The following is a 16,525-nucleotide window of genomic DNA, read 5'->3' as shown; positions in this document are numbered from 1 at the left end:
TGGATTTAACTGTGTTATGATTCATATTCACCACAGAGAAGGGGTTGGGGTTTGTTGCTGGGCTTTAGAATCAGGTCCTCAGATAACATCCTGCCAAAGATTTATGATCATTTCAAAAACACCAAGGAGCAAAAAGGAACAAAACTGAACAACTTTCTAGGTTCAATTCCATAAACAAGACAAAGGATGGAAAAGATTATGAAACTAACCGAGGTTGGCTCCGCCTCCCTTGGGTTTCCTTGGTTTAATTTCACGTGGAGCTTCGGCTAACCTTGCCAGTATAGTTTATTTCTGTATCTAATCCAGCCTTAGTCACTTTCACAAGTCTCTGACCTATAAATCTCCCACTTCATTCCAAAAAGCCACCCAATGAAGTTCTCTGCAGATGGTAATGTCCATGTTACACACAACTCTGGCACCTTCATGGCTGCCCTTGCACATCTCAAGTCCGTGTATATCTGTACTGATCATCCAGCATGAAAGCCCGGCCTGAGGAGCCCAGAGACTCGGGTGCTGTCTAATTGGACATTTCCCATTTAGGTGCCATGTTTACAGATTTCCCCAAGATTCCAGTGGGAATAAAGACAGCAAACCCGGAATAAATTCCTAAGAAAAGACAATTGGCAAATGGGTGCATTTAGACTGCATTTCTTATTTCAGGACTTCCTGTTTACGCACCGAACTCTTGAACCAAATCTGGGATCATTTTTTTTCTGGGCTCCCGTTTTTCTGGAGAAGCATTTAACTTAGGTTTCTTTTTTTAATCTGAAGTCGGAGCTACATCCAGTGGGAGACAGGAAGACGACAGACCAGAGACTGGAATGAACTAGGAGACTGGAAACTGCTAGAAGTCGGGTTACACAATGTTCTGCTTGAAGGCCCACAGGCCGTAATTTATAGCAGGTTATCACTGCCTTCTTTGGACAAATATGATGAAGGAAACAATTGTAGCATCGGGGGGGTGTTTCATGTCACAGGCTCAATATTGCCCCCTCCCTCCCTTCAGTATGCAGTATGCAATAGCTAAGCTCAGCTCAACGCCTATGGTGCTCATTTTGAGACGTTGGGTATAAGGGTTGAGAACTTGCTGGAACTGCAAATGTGGCTGAGAAGCCTGCAGTGAACATCTGCTAGGAGGCTGCCAGCTATAGGATGTTCACAGAGCAGAGTGGGAGATATGGAATCCACCACATATACACAAAGTCAGCTCAAGCACTCACTTTCAGATGCAAGGGACAGGAGTCACTACACATCCCACAGATAACACCACAGCAGTCATCCAAAACTACCCACATCCAAGTACGGAAACGCGAGTCCATTTTGGCATCTTGCTGTTGCACAATAACTATGTTTGGGTCGAGTTGGGTGGCCATGTAAAGCTTTGAGAGAAAAGGAGGCGCTGCAGGAACCCCAGGTGAAGAGGTGGCCCTGCGTCACGCGGTTTGGGGTTTCCTCAGAGACGAGGAGTGATGTCATTCCTCTGGGACAGGAATTGGGGGGAGGGGGGATCTTGGTAATCACAGCATTACTGCTCATGTGTCCTTAAAGTACATCACGTCCAAAAACAAACAGAAGCTCAAAACATCTCTGAAAAGTGGACAAACAGTCGTGCGGTTGGGAAAATAACCTGCCTTCTCGGAACTTGGCAAGATTTACCGTATCTGTATGTCATTAAAGCAGATAATAGGGTTTTGGGGCTCCATGATGAAGCTCATTCATTTTCAGAAGATAATGCTGTCGTTGACTGTCGATCTACAGCCATAGCCAAACATGCAGCCTTGAGATGTAAATCTAAGCATGTGGAAAAATCACCACATCTCTGATTTACTTTATAACATAGGTCAGCTTTTTCTCTCATTTTCAAGAGGACACCTTTTCCATTTCCCCCAAAACACCAAGATATAAAGAGAAGGATCTGCCAATCATGGGACCAAGCAGCGTGAACTTCAATACGTATATGAATCTGTTCTTATGTCTTATGTCTGCTCCTCATGGACATCCTCCACCTACTCATACTGAGCAGCCTGGACACAAACCAAAGCAAGCAGTTGATGTCTGTAGAAGCCTATTTTTGTCCATTACGGACAGCTTGCTTACCTGTGAAATTTCTGCCTGATTGGGAAGGTTTTAGATTTTGTTCTAAATCAGCAAACATTAACGAACCACAGAAGTTTATTGAAACTGGGAACATTCTAGTGCTAAGGTAGAGTACCAGGTGGAGAGATGATCCAACAAATGTTGTGAACTGTGGGCACACGTGACATAGCTGAAAGAGAAACAATTCTCAGTGACACATTGACTCAACATGAGGAACAGAAACAGTTTTCTATTTTTCCACTGATTGCAAACTATCACAAGAATTTTCAAACTCCGTCAAAGATGGTACTAACGTTACAGGCCTCCCAGTGCGAAACAGTGGCCTTCCGTTTTAGTTTAAATTACATAAACCTGCCAGAGTGACCCTGTAAATGTTATTTTTCACAATAATTTTGTTTGTTATTAATATGATAAAGAATAAAATTAGCTTTGTGGATAACAAATAGCTTGTCTTTTAAGACCACCTTACTGTGCATGTGCAGGGTTCGATTAAATGGTGAACAGCAACATGCGGACGTTGGCGTGTGGCAGCCATGCAGCCCCTCCAGGCTTCCTTCGCATTCCCGCTCCCACTGATGCCTTGCAGTCACAGCTGCATGGATACCAGTTGATGTCCTCCAGCTACTTCTATCCAGCAGACAACTCAACGACTTCTTCTCGATCACCATCAGGACGCCGAATAATTAAGATGTTACTGCACCTTCAACTTCATCTCTACACAACGATCTTACTGAACCTGTGCTTCTGAAAAACACTCCGCAGAATACACCCCCACTCACCCATTCGTGTACTTGTCATTACTCACCATGTATATTTAGTTATTTTTATCTACTGACATTCATTGGTTACCTAATATTCCCAGATGTCATGAGGCTTTAAAATAATACAAGCTTCTATTATATTCTGTTCTGTTCTATTCTACTCTATTCTATTCTATTGTAAATGAAGAGCAGATATAATTGAGTACAAAATAAGAAGCCTGACAGACTCCAAATTCCTTTGATGTCATCCTGACTTTCTACTTCACTCCTTTCACTCCGTCTGTCTCTCCCCACATCTGTGACTCGTCCATCAGGGAGGAAATCATGCCTCGCGGCTCCAGCGGCCTGCTGCTGTGTCCGGATCAGCTGGACATCTTCCCACATTCTGTTAATGTCATAAACCCTTTTCAAATCAGACAAAAGAATAATTAATTCTGACAAGGAAAGATAATATGTGGCAACTTAAGCCCTGATGCTTTCAGCAAGGATGAAGTTATATAAAATCAAAAGCGATATAGCTGAATAACAGTAATAGTAATTCATTTTTATTCTGTGATTATTATTACTGTATTGTGTAGCACCTTCAGATTTCAATACAAGCAGGATGAGTTGATCAGCTGAGGTAACACTTTTCCTGCGGGCTGTAATTAGTGTTACATTTTCCCTTCCTTGCTTCTGACACAAGAGGCTGTGATAAAAACCAAGTCAATTTGATCAGACTTCAGAACCAGGATATTTGTCTCTATATCTCCCTCTATATCACATCACTCCTACTATATTTCCCTCTATATCATTTCACTCCCCCTATATCTCTCCCTATATCACTTCACTCCTTCTATACTTCCCTCTATATCACTTCACTCCTTCTATACTTCCCTCTATATCACTTCACTCCTTCTATACTTCCCTCTATATCACTTCACTCCCTCTATATTTCCCTCTATATCACTTCACTCCTTCTATACTTCCCTCTATATCACTTCACTTCCTCTGTTTCCCTCTATATCACTTCACTCCTTCTATACTTCCCTCTATATCACTTCACTCCTTCTATACTTCCCTCTATATCACTTCACTTCCTGTTTCCCTCTATATCACTTCACTCCTTCTATACTTCCCTCTATATCACTTCACTTCCTCTGTTTCCCTCTATATCACTTCACTCCTTCTATACTTCCCTCCATATCACTTCACTCCCTCTATGTTTCCCTGTATATCACTTCACTCCTTCTATATTTCCCTCTATATCACTTCACTCCCTCTATATCACTTCTTTTGCTGTACGTCTGTGGGAACCATCTAAAAACTAAAAATACTCATTATTCTAAAAAAAAAAGACCCACAGAGCCTAGCAGCAGCTGTAATTCTACTTAAGACGGTACTTTCCGCAGTATGGGACAGCCCCCCCCATCCCCACCCCCCACCCAGGTACACCTTACTGTTTTTTTCTAGAATGGCGACAGGGTAAGTTTTAACAGGGTCATAAAGGGAGTCTTTTCAAGTTTTTAATAATTCTGGAGCTCTAACCCTAAAAGTATTTCTCATAAGTAATCTAAAGTAGTGCTTCCCAGTCCGGTCCTTGAGGACCCACAGACAGTCCGCGGTTTTGATAATATGAATAAATAAATAAGATCGCGGGGGGGTCCAGAGCCTATCCTGGAAGCAATGGGCACTAGGCAGGGAACAACCCAGGATGGGGGGCCAGCCCATCGCAGGGCACAGTCACTCACATATGCACACCTATGGGCAATTTAGCAACTCCAATTAGCCACAGCATGTCTTTGGACTGTGGGGGGAAACCGGAGTACCCGGAGGAAACCCCACGACGACATGGGGAGAACATGCAAACTCCGCACACATGTGACCCAGGCAGAGACTCGAACCCGGGTCCCAGAGGTGTGAGGCAAAGGTGCTACCCACTGCACCACCATGCCGCCCATTAGATCGCTGCAATCCGCAGAAATAACTGGAATACAGGCTCCGAAACGCAGATCCGCGGGTGTCGATTCGTGTCAATTTTGTTGGATTTTTGGGTAAAATCGTACCTTAAATCTTTGTGGATAAAGGAAATTTGTGTTCGTCGTGTGGGTTGACCAACAAGTTCTCCTGCTGATCATAAGGAGCGGTATCCTTGAAATAACCTTGCCATCCAGAAGAGTAACAGATGTTCAGGAATACATTGTATTCAGAGGCCGTACAGAGAAAGACTCCTGTGGGTTGCAAATACTGCGAATAAATATCAGGAAACCCCATCCATTAATCCATCTTTTATGGGTACCAGTAAAATAGAGAGGGGTCAGGATAAGTGAGAAGGTGAACTAGTTCAGTGAAAGAGCTAAAAGAACAAATGATTCAAGTCTAAAAACAAAAAAAAAACCAGACATGCACTCAGACGTATTTATTTAGGAACTCCTGGTGACAAAGTCAACCAGGCTGAACAGAATTCCACTTAAATGTAGGTCAGTTGTGACGTGAGCAAAACAGAGCAGGGCGAAATAAATATTATTGCAAATATGAAGTAAATCTCTAAGACACAAATAAGATCCCAGAGGACATCGAAAGGTTCATGGCAACCATGGTGACCTTAGTGACACAGGAATGGGGATCTTCTGAATGGTCCTTCACATTGGTTATTTTCAACTTTGGTAATTGAGGCACATTGTGTCTGCTGATGAATCTTTTTCTTACTCTTAATTGAGTAATTAAGCTAGTAATATTGTTGGCGGAACTGAATACAATGCATTTACATCATTCTACGCCACAATGTTGACCCGCTGTGAATTCTTTCAATAGATCAGTTTATTATTTTGAACAAACTAATATTCAATGAAATTATTAAACAGTGCATTTTACTTTATGAATAGTATCTATTGCAGCCTAAAACAATCTTTCAACAAAAGTTAAATGCCCCACTTCTGTTTCCATTGTTTCATACAAAGAATCTATTTCAAATAATCAGTTCAGAATTCATGAAAGTAGTCGACACTTTAAGCCACCAGTAAATGTATGTTTTAGACACCAGTTAATATTTGCACACTTATATCAAGGTTATGTCACGTATTTAGATATTTAAACTGGTAACCAGAGTTGGGTAATTCAGGTCCAGGGAAAGTCCAGACCGGGATTCTGTTTCAACCAACCAGCTGAGTCCTCTGTGACTGTGACTCTGTGACTGTGACTCTTTATGCTCAACTAGTTGGTTGAAACAAAATCTTGGTCTGAACTTTTTACTTTCTGGACCTGAATTACCAAACTCTGCTGGTAACGGACTTCTAGCCTTTCCCAAAAGATGAAAGCTCGACTTGGAGACTTGAAGGAGTGTCTTGAGAGAAAACTTGTGCAGAGCTTTATGTTTATGTGGGGTCTGGCCTGTTCAAGGTAACACAGGTAGGTGGGATGTGGTCAACAACAGCCAAACTGGGGAAACAATACAGTTAATTTGGTGAGAACTATAAAGAGATGTTGTGTTTTTGTGGGAGTGATAAGAGGATAGGCAGAGCATGGGTGGTGGGGTCTACTCACAGTTACTGGGACAGGAGATTAAATATACAGAGGACAGTGAATTAAAGAACGGCAGGAATGAATCAACATAACAGCGACTTGACTCCTTCTCATGGGATTCTATTCAACTGAAGCAAACCATCTTCAGGATTTGGGTCGTCCTCATACGACTCGAAATAGTTCGATTTCCTGTCTTTGTCTGGGTGTTGAGACATTCTCCCCCTGATTGCTACTGCCTCCACAGGACCCCAGATGGGTCCCAATGTTCCCTGATAAACAAAGATGTAGCACTCGCTCTCAGCCGATGATGAGCGCCAACCTATCGTATGTACACCTGGAACCGAACGGCACACAGTACAACTGGGGCTTTAAGGTTTTTTTTTGGTTTCCATTTTCAAATAATTTGCATCTTCAAAGCCAATAAATACAGTCAGCTATGTACAGCTCATCTTTCGAATGTGGGTTTCATGGCAGTGCTAAGAGTCCCCTCAATGTCTGTCACACATGAGGTGTGCTGGTCCCCTCTCCAGGGGGGTTGCTTTGCCTCACTGGGTAGCTGCCTCAGCTGGCTGCCCTGTGGAGCCTCCACCAGGCAGCTGCTTGGGTAGAGTCCTGGGGGTTTCCAGCAGCCGAGGTCTAGGAAGCTCCCCCGAAGGTCTGTGCTGCCACAGTTAGATCCTGAGTTCAAGAGGAAGCCATTAGTCTCTGTCGTAGCGCCGCCACTTGCGCCCCCGCTCCTAGCACCGCCCCCTTCTGTCATGCTGGCTTTGGTGGAGGTCCGCCAGCTGGCCCTGTTGCTGCCGGTCATTCGGGCCGCGCGACGGCCCAATAGGTGTCGCCGGATGATCCTATGGAAGGTGTGCCGGAATTCCCGGATTCGGTAGGCGTAGATCAGGGGGTTGACCACCGAGTTGGCGTGCGAGAGCACGATGGCCAGGTACATGATGCTCGGGTGGGGTCTTGCACATTCAGGGCAAAAGAGAGTGAAGCAGTTGATGACATGTAGAGGCAGCCAGCAGATCGCAAACAGCCCCACGATGATGGCCAGAGACTTGGCAGCGTGAACCTCCTTTTGTAAGGTGGAGTACGGCTTCTCCCCCAGCGGATTGGGCCGCTTGAGCTCCATCCACTTGAGCTGTCGTCGAGCAGCCATGAAGATGCAAAGGTAGATGGCTAGCATGAGCAGAAGGGGCACCAGCACAAAGGCGAAGAAGTTGAAGTACACCATGTAGTCCATGGTGACCACCCCCTCAAACAGGCATGTCACAGTGCCTGTGGGACAGCTGCTGTTGGTCGCACTGGAGCACTTGTGCCAGCCCAACATGGGTGTCAAGCCGATGACTACGGACAACACCCAACACACAGCGATGATCTCCTTAGCCCGTTTGCATGTCACCAGAGTGCTGTATCTGAACCAGAAAAACATCAAATTTATATTAGTCCTCTCACTCCAATACACACTCATGTTGATTACAAAGCTTCTATTTGTAGCTAGGGGTCCACGTAAAATTCAGCATTTCCTGCGCCTGAGTCAACTTCAGCTTCCTGAAATTCTTGCCGCAATTTGCCAGACGTGTAAAAGCAATCAGATAAACGTCGGACGGGATTGGAGGTAAAATAGGGCCAAGGAACACATCGGGTTTGGCCTCACACTGCACCCCTGGCTAATGCATTGCTAAATTACCCGGCAATTTACACAAGCCTTTTGTGACGCTAATTTCAAGTGTGGAATTCATGGCCAGAGAGACCTCCTGCAACAAACCTCTGACAAAAACATCAGAATTCACATTAAAGCAGTCCTTGGAGTTCTGGCCCCATTAAAGTCCACCCACAACCATTGTTGCTGAAGTACAGAAGACAGGATCCTTCCAACCTGTCAATGACTGGTTACCCTTCCAGAACTTGTGTAAATTGGAGGGGAAGACATCTGCCTTTTGGCCGAGTTGTCCAATGGTCCAGCAACAACTGCAGAAGATGCATCCCTTCCAGGCATAACTAACCTTCGGCTAGTCTGAAGTTTCCATTCCTTCTCTCAGTGTGGTGTGGTCCTGGAACCAGGCCAGCACCCATAACACACCTGCGCATGTGGCCATTCTAGAGCTACACCTAGGACAGCTTTACTACCACGCAACCTCTCGGAAACCTATTCCCACATTTCAGTCCTTCCTTCCATCCTCCAACCACTTATCCAGGTCTGGGTCAGGTAACCTGAACGGGACACTAATCTATCAGTGGGCACATGTACACATACACTGAAACACACCACTGTAACGCAGAGACATGGGTTAGGGCTGGTTTATACTTGAAATTCTCCATGCGTATGTCTACGCATCCTGTTGCTGTGCTAGTCACCCTAACGCACAGAGTTTACATCAGTCGGGAGCATTAGGAGTTACGTCCACAAGGGAGGAGTGTGAGAAAAGCATCTTGGTCGGCTCTTTCATTTCCCGTCTTGTTCATACGCGGTTGTGACATGACACTCGCTGCCTCCACAGTAAGTTGCTAATTCTGCAAGTACTGTTGCAATACTCTCAATATTCTACCCACTGTGCCACTTCAAATTGGGGCCTTGCTCTGTCACACAGCACTTTGCTACCTCTAGTAGTTCATGCTAAATGCTGTATTATATGTTGATAGATATCTTGTAGTACTTAGTATTTACCATTATGGCTGCACGACGTATGTCACTGGGTTAAGAACATTCAACTTACAGAGAACTCATGTTTATGAGTATCAATCTGGGATAAATACCAAGATTTCTGAATACCAGCACTCTATTGAAAAATAACATTGTTTATGAAAATTTCCGGTATAATGTCCGTACAGTATTTAGGAATACAAAAGCCTGATCTCAACCCAGCTGATTACTGCAGTCCTTACGATGTGAGAATTAATTAATGTCTTAGATTGCCCAGCCCTACTTAGTGCTCGTTGCACTGTCTTGTTAAATGTCTGTAGTCTGCGGAGGAGGAATACAGGCAAGAATCCCGTTGCACTTTGTACGTATCACTCCGCTTCCTTAGCTCAGACTGAATCCAGAAACAGGAGAAGCAGAAACTGCCAATCAATTTTGAGGATGCTGTTCACAGAGGTACACAACAGTGTTTAGAATATTTTCTCTCTTGCCTCTGAAAATATTTCATTTTGAATATCTTCTGGCTACTCATTCAAAAAAAAATTAAAAGAAGATGCTACTTTAATACCACATATAAACCAGACAAAAGTTGACCCTACTCTCCACAAGATTCTTGGTGGTACTACATCTTACATACGTGAACATACTGATTCCACACGTAGCTGCACAAATAATGTGTGGAATGCAGGCATGTGGCAACCATGATGCATGAAATTCCTCTACTTGTTTCCCTTTCCATAATAAAGAAGGGACATGCACAAATAATTTTTGCAACATCTCCACACAGTTGCCACATAACCTTCAACGATGAAGACGGTCAAGGTTTAAAAAACGGTATAATCTGTGTCACATAAACTGGTCTACAGTCAGGTTTTCTGAGAGGGGTGTCGCGCTCAGTCGGGAAAGACATTATCTGCTTTTTGTTTCATTATCCGTAAGCTTTCTGGGATAAGGTGAATTCCGAAAATCCCCATAATCCCTATCTCCTTCAAGCTGCTGACATGGTCAGGGTTGACAACTTGGGTCAGCTGGCTTTCGTGAGACTACTCTGCACACATATTTACATGTGTGTAAGAATTATATTACCTTGTAAATAGTCTGTAGGGTTTGCCAACTGTCCAAATGCTTTTGATTTAGCTCATTTTGGGTTTATAATGGAATGATATAGATTTCTTGCGTGAGAGTCTGAAAGCTTGAGTGTCCCGCTGGATGCATGAGAGTTTGAAACCCTGTATGGTAACAGCAGCAGAGTTCCTTATGAGTTTTAGATAATGATTACTTTTTGTTACGCGCAACAAAGTATAACTTATGTAGTGGAAAACGAGCAGGGATCGGCTGTAAATAGCGTTTCGCTTGTTGTGAACATGCGAGGGCTGCATGCGACACAGTGAGCCATGACGAAGCATGCCTGACACCCCCCAGTCCCATTTTATTCTGTGAATGTGGCGTTAGCTGGCGGACTCTCACCGCAGCGGCATCTTGATGGCGATGTAGCGGTCGATGGCGATGGCCAGCAGGCTGAAGATGGAGCTCTGCGTGAGGACGAGCACGAAGCAAGCGATGAAGAGGCAGCCGTAGAAGTGGGCGCAGAAGCCGGTGCTGATGGCGATGGCGAAGGGTACGGCCAGCACGCCCACGGCGATGTCGGCCGCCGCCAGCGACACCACGAAGAAGTTGGTGACGCTCTGCAAGTTGCTGTTGATGCGCACAGCCCAGCAGACCAGTGCATTCCCCAGCACGGCCAGCGCGGCGATGGTCACCTCCAGCGCGAAGTAGGCGAGGGTGGAGGCATCGCTCAGCATGGTGGAGACGGTGGGCCAGTCAGCAGAGAGCAGCGGTTCAGCCTCGCCTCCACGTCCATAGCTACCTTTCACACTTTCGTTGAGACGGGTGAGGCTTCCTTCCTGTGGGCAGTACCCAGGCTTGGGTGTTGAAGCTGAAGCGCGTGTCTGATGGTTGGGTGGGTGGTCAGGAGGCGCACCGCTACAGGGTGCCCCCCACACCACCCAGTCCAAAACAGACCCAAAGAAAACGATCACATGGAGATCATACGTCTGCACAGAGAAAGAGAGAGATTAATTATTTTAACATAACACCAGAAACAAAAAAAAAAGACTTAACATAAGAAATTTACAAACGAGAGGAGGCCATTCGGCCCATCGAGCTCGTTTGGGGAGAACTTAACTAATAGCTCAGAGTTGTTAAAATCTTATCTAGCTCTACTCTGCTACAGTAGTAGGAAGACTATTCTATACTCTAACCACATGCTGTGTAAAGAAGTGCTTCCTCAATGTCATTTTAAAATGTTCTTCTGCTAATTTCCACTTATGGCCACGATTGCTAGCATTTAAACTAATACTGAAATAGCCATTTGGCTGAACAGCATCCAGACCTGTTAGAATCTTATATACCTGGATCATGTCCCCCCCTTAGTCTCGAGGCTAAACAGATTCAACTCAGCTAACCTCCCCTCATAAAACATTTCTCTAAGACCAGGAATCATTCTTGTAGTCCTACTGTATGTTGCACCCTTTCCAAGGCAGCAATGTCCTTCTCAAGGTATGGTGACCAAACCTGCACACAATATTCTAGGTGGGGTCTTACCAAGGAATTATATAATCGTAGCATCACCTCCCTTGACTTAAACTCCACACGCCTAGAGATGTAACCCAACATCTTATTGGCCTTTTTTATTGCTTCCCCACACTGGCGAGAGTGGGACATGGAAGCATCAACATACACACCGAGATCTTTCTCATAATCAGCTACCTTTATTTCCGTGGAACCCATAAAATATCTGTACTTTATATTTCTGCTCTCTGCATGGATTACCTTACAATCATCTATGTTAAATTTTACTTTCGGACACAAAAATTTACCTCAAATTTAACTGTGTTATGATCACTACAGTCCAGTGGTTCTAAAACCTCTAATTTTCCAGTCCTATTCTGGTTATTAGAGAAAACAAGACCAAGAAGGGCTTCTCCCCTGGTAGGGATATTAACAAACTGAGTAAAAAAACAATCCTGTACTAATTCCACCATCTCAAGTTCATTTACAAAAGAGCCACAGACTGAGTCCCACTGTATCCCAGGTAAATTACAATCACTCATAACCACCACATCATTGTTATCACTCATAATCCTGATATCGTCATACAACATTCTGCTTTCCTCTGCAGCTACATTAGGTGCTCTGTAGCAAACACCATTTGTACCGGTCCCAACCGACAATGCAATACTTTTTTTTTCCTTTTTATTCCCAATAAAAGAATAAATCTTCATTTCAAATTTTGAATCCCATTGCGGCAATCACACTGAATACGTGTATAGCTGTGTATAAAACAATCAGCTATAACCTCGTGAACAAAGGTGGAAAGTCCACACTCAGAAAACACAAATCCAGACCAAGATTTAGTTTCAGCTGCCCACTTGAGTATAAAGCAGGGGAGGGCAGTCATGCAGAAAGGGCCATTGTGGTTGGATTTTCACTGCAGCTCCCTAATTAGGTCACTAATCAGAGGACTGATAGGCTGAGGAGTCCTCACACCTGGGTTTGAACAGCTGACCTAAAGGTTACCCCAAAAACCTGCATACACACCAGCCCTTTGCGGATAAGATTGACCCACCCCTGGTATAAAGTTACAGTCACAGAGTGCTCAACTGTTTGGCTGAAACAAAATATTGGTCTGGATTTCTATTTTCTGAGTCTGGACTTTCCACCTCTGCTTGTGAATACAAAATCTATGATATGCTCAAGGAAGGAAACTTTGGGTCTGTCGGCTGTAAAAATACAGGAGGGTTACTGCAGAGTCCCAGTGACATGGATGAAGGTGGTGCAGATCAGTATAAGGTGCATGTACATGAAGTGCTGTGCCAAGCTCTCAGCTAGCTGGTAGAGAATTTGTAGAAAATTTTGTAGAGAATTTGCGAGATCCACTGCATAGTCAATCTGTTGACTTTGTCCCAGTTCCAGATCTTCTTGGAACCTTCTAGAAGGTCTGGGTCCTCCTGAGGCCTCAATTTTGTGATGGGAATCAAGAAAATTTCAATCTTTTTACGGAAACAGTTGCTCATGTGTGAGTCACAAAACTCATCTTATAAATAAATTAATTGTGAATTTTCTGCATCTAGGAAAAGAGAAGTATCTCTAATTTGCCCCAAAATTTCCCCAGAAAACCAAGAGAAAATGCATTTAGTCCAAAGCAACATATGTTTTGTATGTACATATATTTCTGGATTTTTTTGTGGTGTATTTCAATCTGAGGCAGGGCTATGCAGAGACCGTTTGAGGGGCAGATGCTCCAAGATTGAGAAGGGGACACTTGGTGCATTTAAAGCTCACACTTAAGTTCACGTTAAATAGTTTGGGGCGAAACAGGCAGCTGCTCAGGCCCCCTAGATCCACTTGTGCGCAGGCCTGCTGTAAGGACCTTTAGCTGTTAGCAGTGGGGCTGTGAGTCGATATCCTTAGACACTATGCAAACCAATAGACACAGCCGTCCTGATCAGGCATCCTTATTTTGTCCTCCCGCTAAAAACATCCACCTATCCATCCATTTTCCGTAACCACGAGGAGGCGGAATATTACCCCAGGAAGTACACTCTGAACGGGATGCCACACTATTATGAAAAAAAAGGTGATATAGGTTTACAAAACAACAGAACAAAAATCTAAACTTCTTTATTGATGTCTGCAAGAGATCTAGCGGCCTATTTAAATTATCCATCCATCCGTCCCCCCAATTTCTGTATCCACTATTCAGGACACGGGGGTCCAGAGCTTTTCCCAGAAGCTAGGGGTGCAAGGCAGAGAATAAGCCAAACCAAAAATCCCTGAGGAATCCCCATGACGACACGCAAACTCCGCACACGTGGAGCAGAGACTCGAACCCAGTCCTAGAGGTGTCAGGTAACAGTTCTAACCACTGCACTACAGATATAGTGAAATTAGATTCTAGTGTACAAAAATTACATTTTCTATGGACAATATTTAACCTATATGAACATGTAAAAGTTTGTGAAAAAGCGCAGGACAAACAGGAAACACCTTGCCATGCAATGCAGATAAGTGGGTGTTAGGAATTTAGTTATAAAGTGAAAAAAAATTAATCACTTTTATATTAATCTAACTCAGGCTCGGTGTAGGTCTGCCATTTCCAATAGTCAAAGAAGAATATAACTTTTCGGTCTGTCTGTAGCCGGAAATATATTTAGCCGGGGGTCTTGCAACCCCATTAAATAGGTCCCTTTCGGTACATTTCGACGACCTAGGGGCCGAAGCTAATTTCGAGGGGGGGGGGGTTAAAAGTGGTTATTTTAGTATCTAGCTACGTGCCTGATAAGTAACAAAAAAATTCGGGGGTGGGGTTCAAAGCCGTTATTGTACTACGTGGCTACGTGCCTGCCTACATCACGCAACATAATACGCATCTTATGTTGTTTGTGTTATAAACCTAACATCACATCCAGATCATAGCTTAGGAAAGGCTACAGCCCAGAAGTCTCCCCCCACCCCAACCATGGACAGCGATGATTCAGGCGTGCAGACCAACTGGCAGCCACATCTGACCACATCTGATCGGATGCTCCAGGTTTAATTCATATATGGCTCCCCCATGCAGCGCAGTAGCGTCACTGTCACACTTTCGCAAAATAACAAACTAAACGAGACCCCAAGTCATGCAGCGGTTTGGGGAAAATTCGCCCTGGGGATCGTACCCTATACAAACACCCCGCAAATACACGCTATACGTTCAATACTACAAAAACTCTTTTACCACAAAGAAAAAAATCGACATTTGATGCAGAAACGGTAATAATACTTGCCGTATTATCTCTTCATTTCCATTCTCCTGAAACAATTTCTTTGCAATTTCCATACAACAGATGCAATTTTCCAAGGTGATTCATTTTTTTTCTATATTTCCTATTTTGATCAGGTCTCTCACGCTTCTGTAAGTTTTTTTTCTTGCAAGTCGGCTGGAAAGTTTTCTCTCTGGATACAATTCACATATTGAGCCGCGTCATATCATTCCGGCATAAGTACATTCACAAGTATCTGACAGAGAACCATCTGAAAAGCAATTTCCTCTTAACAAATATGCATAAAAATAAAGCATCGGCGCGCTGTCGCAGTGGAAGATACTGAGACGCGGCGCGTCCTGCTGTAGATCTTGGGGGGGTTTCACAGCTACTAAAAGGTCCCAGCAAAACCAAACCCGGCCAATCAAAAGCCAAGTCGTGCAGGACATGACCGCACGCGGGTAGTGCATGCATCACCATTTCACTTCACCGCGATTTTTGATCATCTTTCACATCTTTTTGACAAATATGGTTTTAAATTTACCTCGCAAAAATGTACTGCCATTAAAAAATACGTTGTAGGCTCAATAATGCGTTAAGACGTTCATACAGAGAATTCTCAAAGCCTTCTATAAAATTCTTGACAAACCCACAATCCTGGATTACTAGAAAGTATAGCATTCACCATGAAGGTCTCTAAATTACTGCACATTGATCAGCGGCTTCAGCAAACAGCAAGAAGTCTGGTAAAAGCTGACATGAAGCAGGGGGGCAGCGTAAGTTTCTGTCTAGGTGGGAGAGCAAACAGAATCACTTGACATGAGGAGAAGAGGAAGTAAAGGGGACTTTTGTGGGTGGGGGCTGATGTCGATTTAACAAATTCAGCACGGGGGAGGGGGCAGATTTTAGCATCAGCAAGAAGAAAACACACACACACACACACAAACGTTTGTTTGAGTTAACAGCTACAAGTGGGTATGGGGTAGAGTTTCAGGATTTGGGCTGGTTTACTGGGATGTTAGAAAACAAAACCCATCTACACCCCCCTTCACAGGAAGTAACTACGGATTTCATGGGGGCCTCCAGGTTTTGGGTACAGATAAATTTCCATTCAGTGCTTGGACAAGTTCTTACGTGGATAAAATCACCTATTATCAACTTGACCCCAGTAAAAGCAACAGATAACTGATTCTCTGTTAAAAATTGTCCTTATAATGAAGATTTTTTTTTCCTATTTGGTGTGTTGGGATAACAAATAATGTAACAAGGTAAATGTTTGTGAAAGTGTCCTGCAGGAAGACAGTCATAGGGGAGGAAGATGACAGAAATTTAAAACATCTCCTGTAAGAAGTCAGTCAGCATTGTAACATCTCCTGCTCTGGTTAATCAGGGGCAACACTGCAAAAGTGCCCAATGTCTAACGAGCAGGAGAACATGCCATGTGTATGAGAAGGGGGTCTGACTTATATACTGTGTGTTGTGCTATTTCATTTGCCAGGTCAAACACATGAGAAGTAAATCACATGCAACATGATTAAAGGTTCTTGTTCTATGTGAGCCGGTCTCATCCCTCTGACCAGCAAACAGTCAGTTTGAAATTGTTCTCATAGCTTTTGATAGTTGGGCTGCTCTGCAGATGGATGGACGGAACCTTAGTCTCTGCTAAACCATGTAGACCTAAGACACAAAAAATGTCGCCCGCATCACACTCCCAAGAAGCATGCATG

At 43.9% G+C, this 16,525-nt stretch overlaps 1 protein-coding gene and 1 long non-coding RNA gene across 2 annotated transcripts; both read right to left on the bottom strand.

Moving 5' to 3' along the window:
* Nucleotides 1–2,210: 2,210 nt before the first annotated feature.
* On the bottom strand, nucleotides 2,211–5,094 carry LOC125746652 (uncharacterized). The gene is made up of 3 exons (XR_007399031.1): nucleotides 4,904–5,094; nucleotides 2,567–3,261; nucleotides 2,211–2,266 (listed from the first exon to the last, which is right to left on the bottom strand). It is a non-coding gene; the product is annotated as an uncharacterized LOC125746652 (long non-coding RNA).
* Nucleotides 5,095–5,241: 147 nt separating this feature from the next.
* Nucleotides 5,242–15,579, bottom strand: LOC125746722 (adenosine receptor A2a-like). The gene is made up of 3 exons (XM_049021074.1): nucleotides 15,343–15,579; nucleotides 10,462–11,048; nucleotides 5,242–7,768 (listed from the first exon to the last, which is right to left on the bottom strand). Exons 1-3 carry the CDS (start codon nucleotides 15,361–15,363, stop codon nucleotides 6,805–6,807), a joined length of 1,572 nt encoding a protein of 523 aa, XP_048877031.1. The 5' UTR covers nucleotides 15,364–15,579; the 3' UTR covers nucleotides 5,242–6,804.
* Between the last annotated feature and the right edge of the window lie 946 nt (nucleotides 15,580–16,525).

This window comes from Brienomyrus brachyistius, chromosome 7 (assembly GCF_023856365.1).
Source record: "Brienomyrus brachyistius isolate T26 chromosome 7, BBRACH_0.4, whole genome shotgun sequence".
Classification (NCBI taxonomy): Eukaryota; Metazoa; Chordata; class Actinopteri; order Osteoglossiformes; family Mormyridae; genus Brienomyrus; species Brienomyrus brachyistius.
Note: the sequence above shows the minus strand (reverse complement) of the source record. Positions and strands in the feature narration are given on the sequence as shown.

What these genes read in the sequence shown, in the direction of transcription:
- LOC125746722 (XM_049021074.1), bottom strand. Translation starts at nt 15,363, where the DNA reads ATGGCAGTACATTTTTGCGAG. An exon ending in TGGCAGTACATTTTTGCGAG is followed by an intron (nt 11,049 to 15,342) that starts GTAAATTTAAAA and finishes TTCTCTGTGCAG; the next exon opens with ACGTATGATCTCCATGTGAT. An exon ending in GCCATCAAGATGCCGCTGCG is followed by an intron (nt 7,769 to 10,461) that starts GTGAGAGTCCGC and finishes TTTCTGGTTCAG; the next exon opens with ATACAGCACTCTGGTGACAT.